At 53.7% G+C, this 2,298-nt stretch overlaps 1 protein-coding gene across 1 annotated transcript in view; it reads left to right on the forward strand.

Moving 5' to 3' along the window:
- HMX1 (H6 family homeobox 1) overlaps nt 1–1,083 on the forward strand; it is a 3,348-nt gene extending 2,265 nt beyond the window's left edge. The window contains exon 2 of the mRNA XM_060688662.2: nt 338–1,083. Within this exon, the coding sequence (XP_060544645.2) occupies nt 338–978 (641 nt within the window). The 3' untranslated portion in view covers nt 979–1,083. The remainder of the gene's footprint in view (nt 1–337) is intronic.
- Nucleotides 1,084–2,298: the final 1,215 nt, after the last annotated feature.

A 2,298-nucleotide genomic window follows, 5' to 3' on the forward strand; every position in this document is an offset into this window, starting at 1 on the left:
CTCGCAGTCATTGCAGGCAGCTGAATGTTAATCACAATGCTTTTAGTCTGCTGAGCCACCAGGACCTTGTTTATGGGTATCCCGGACCTAGCCCAAGGCTCGGTGGGGTGACTTTGCCCCCTTGTCCAGCTCCTTGGGGGACGGGGCTGCAGAGCCCACCGCGAGGATAGGTGCCACGGCTGACCCGGCCTTCCAGCTTAGCCTTCCAGAGGTTCCAGCTGTGGAGCCGGAGTCCGGACAGGCGGGGTGTGGATCGACTGGGGGGGGGGAGGGAGTTTTTCCAACGATGAGGACTGATCCCTTCCCTCCCTCTCTCTCCCCTCCCCTCCCCACCCAGCCAGCGACAGGGACTCTCCGGAGATTGGCGAAGGAGCTACCCAGCAGAAGGCAAGTCGCCAGCAACGGGGGGCAGCCGAGATTAACCCCGTCGAGGAGACCCAAGAGCCGGGCTACGCGCATCCTGGGTCCGGTGGGGCCGTCGGTGACAGCAAGCGGCATCCAGAGGAGCCGGAGGCCGGCGAGGCGCGGGCTGGCGGGCGCAAGAAGAAAACGCGCACCGTCTTCAGCCGAAGCCAGGTGTTCCAGCTGGAGTCCACCTTCGACGTCAAGCGCTACCTGAGCAGCTCGGAAAGGGCCGGCTTGGCCGCCTCGCTGCGCCTGACCGAGACGCAGGTTAAGATCTGGTTCCAGAACCGGCGCAACAAATGGAAGCGCCAGCTGGCCGCCGATCTGGAAGCCGCGCAGCTGCCTCCATCCGCCGCCCAGCGCATCGTCCGCGTCCCGGTGTTGTATCACGACAGCTCGCTGGCGGGCAGCGCCTTGGCGGCCTTACCGCTCTCCCCCCACGGGCCGCCCCCGCCGCCCCCGCTGCTCGGCCTCGCAGGGGGGCCGGTCGCTTATCCGCTCAGCGCCTTCCCGGCGGCGGCGGCGGCTGCGGCGGCCCCCTTCTTGCGGGCGCCGGTGAGAGGCCTGGTTTAAAGCCTCCCCCTTTTTGTCAATTTAATTCGATCAGAACTAAATCGGAAGGGGTCCTTGGAGGTCATCTAGTCCAGCCCCCTGCTCGACCGCTCTATCCCATTTCAGACAGGGCTCTTCTTAAAGATCTCCAATGGTGGAGTGCCTACAACAGAAGAAGAAAAGAAGTTTACCAGAGTTGGAAGGGACCTTGGAGGTCTTCTAGTCCACCCCTGCGCAAACAGGAGTCCCTTTACCATTTCAGACAGGTGGCTGTCGAGGCTCTTGTTAAAAACCTTCAGCGATAAGGAAGGACGGCAGAGTTATAGAAGAACAGAAGAACAGAGTTGGAAGGGACCTTGGAGGTCATCTAGTCCACCCCTCCTCAAGCAGGAGTCCCTTTACAATTTCAGACAGGTGGCTTATCCAGGCTCTTTTTAAAAACTTCCAGCGATGGAGCTCCCACTCTGGAGCGGCGTGGGGAAGATCCGCCCGACTTTCGCGCTTCAGCGCCATCAGAAGTTTGGGGCGCTTGACTTTTCCTTCTCCGGAGAGCCCCCATCCTATCCACTCACCCACTCCGGTGGTTATGGCGGAGCTGAGAAGGGGGAAAATATATATATATATATCTAGAATTGCCTTGAACTCTTGCCCGCTTCGAAGACTCTAACCCCCAGCCTTATCCTGCGGAAGGACGGTCTCTGCCGAGCCTTTAACTAACAAAAGCGAAATTAAGACTTAGCAAAAGACGTTTTTTTTCCCCCCAATGGTCGAAAATCGATTCTTTCCCAGACCAAGGAAGGAAAACGCTCCCGGCTCCTATTTTGCTCTACGAATCCCTTCTTAAAAGTACATTTTGAACGAATGATCGGCGTTTGTCGCTTCGCTTTCGGTTGGGAAAGCGGCCATCCATTTACAAAAAGCATGTACGATATTTTTGTTTTGTTAATTTATGATGCAAAGTATGTTTAAAAACGCGAATAAGGATTTGGTTTTCCTGAATTGTTCTGAATGCTGTATTAGAATATCCTAAAAAAAAAAAAAAAAAAAAAATACTGTATCATATTATAGCTTAATTCCGTTTTAATTCTCGAGGAAGATAAATTTGTTTCCACCCGGATTCTGTTGATCGTTTTGAATCTAGAAATCCTTTCCATCACGGCCAACTGAAGTAGAGTAAAAAAAACTAGTTGGATTCTTCGGTGCGGTATTATAGGGAATATATTGTGCATGTTTAAAATTTGTTCCTTTAAATGTTCCTTTTTGTCCGCCTCTTAAGGGATAGTGGGTTTTTTTAAAAAAAAAAACCCACCACACTAATCCTAACATGGGCAGCTATGCTGG

Source organism: Pantherophis guttatus, chromosome 8 (assembly GCF_059756535.1).
Source record: "Pantherophis guttatus breed Tessera chromosome 8, ASM5975653v1, whole genome shotgun sequence".
Taxonomy (NCBI): domain Eukaryota; kingdom Metazoa; phylum Chordata; class Lepidosauria; order Squamata; family Colubridae; genus Pantherophis; species Pantherophis guttatus.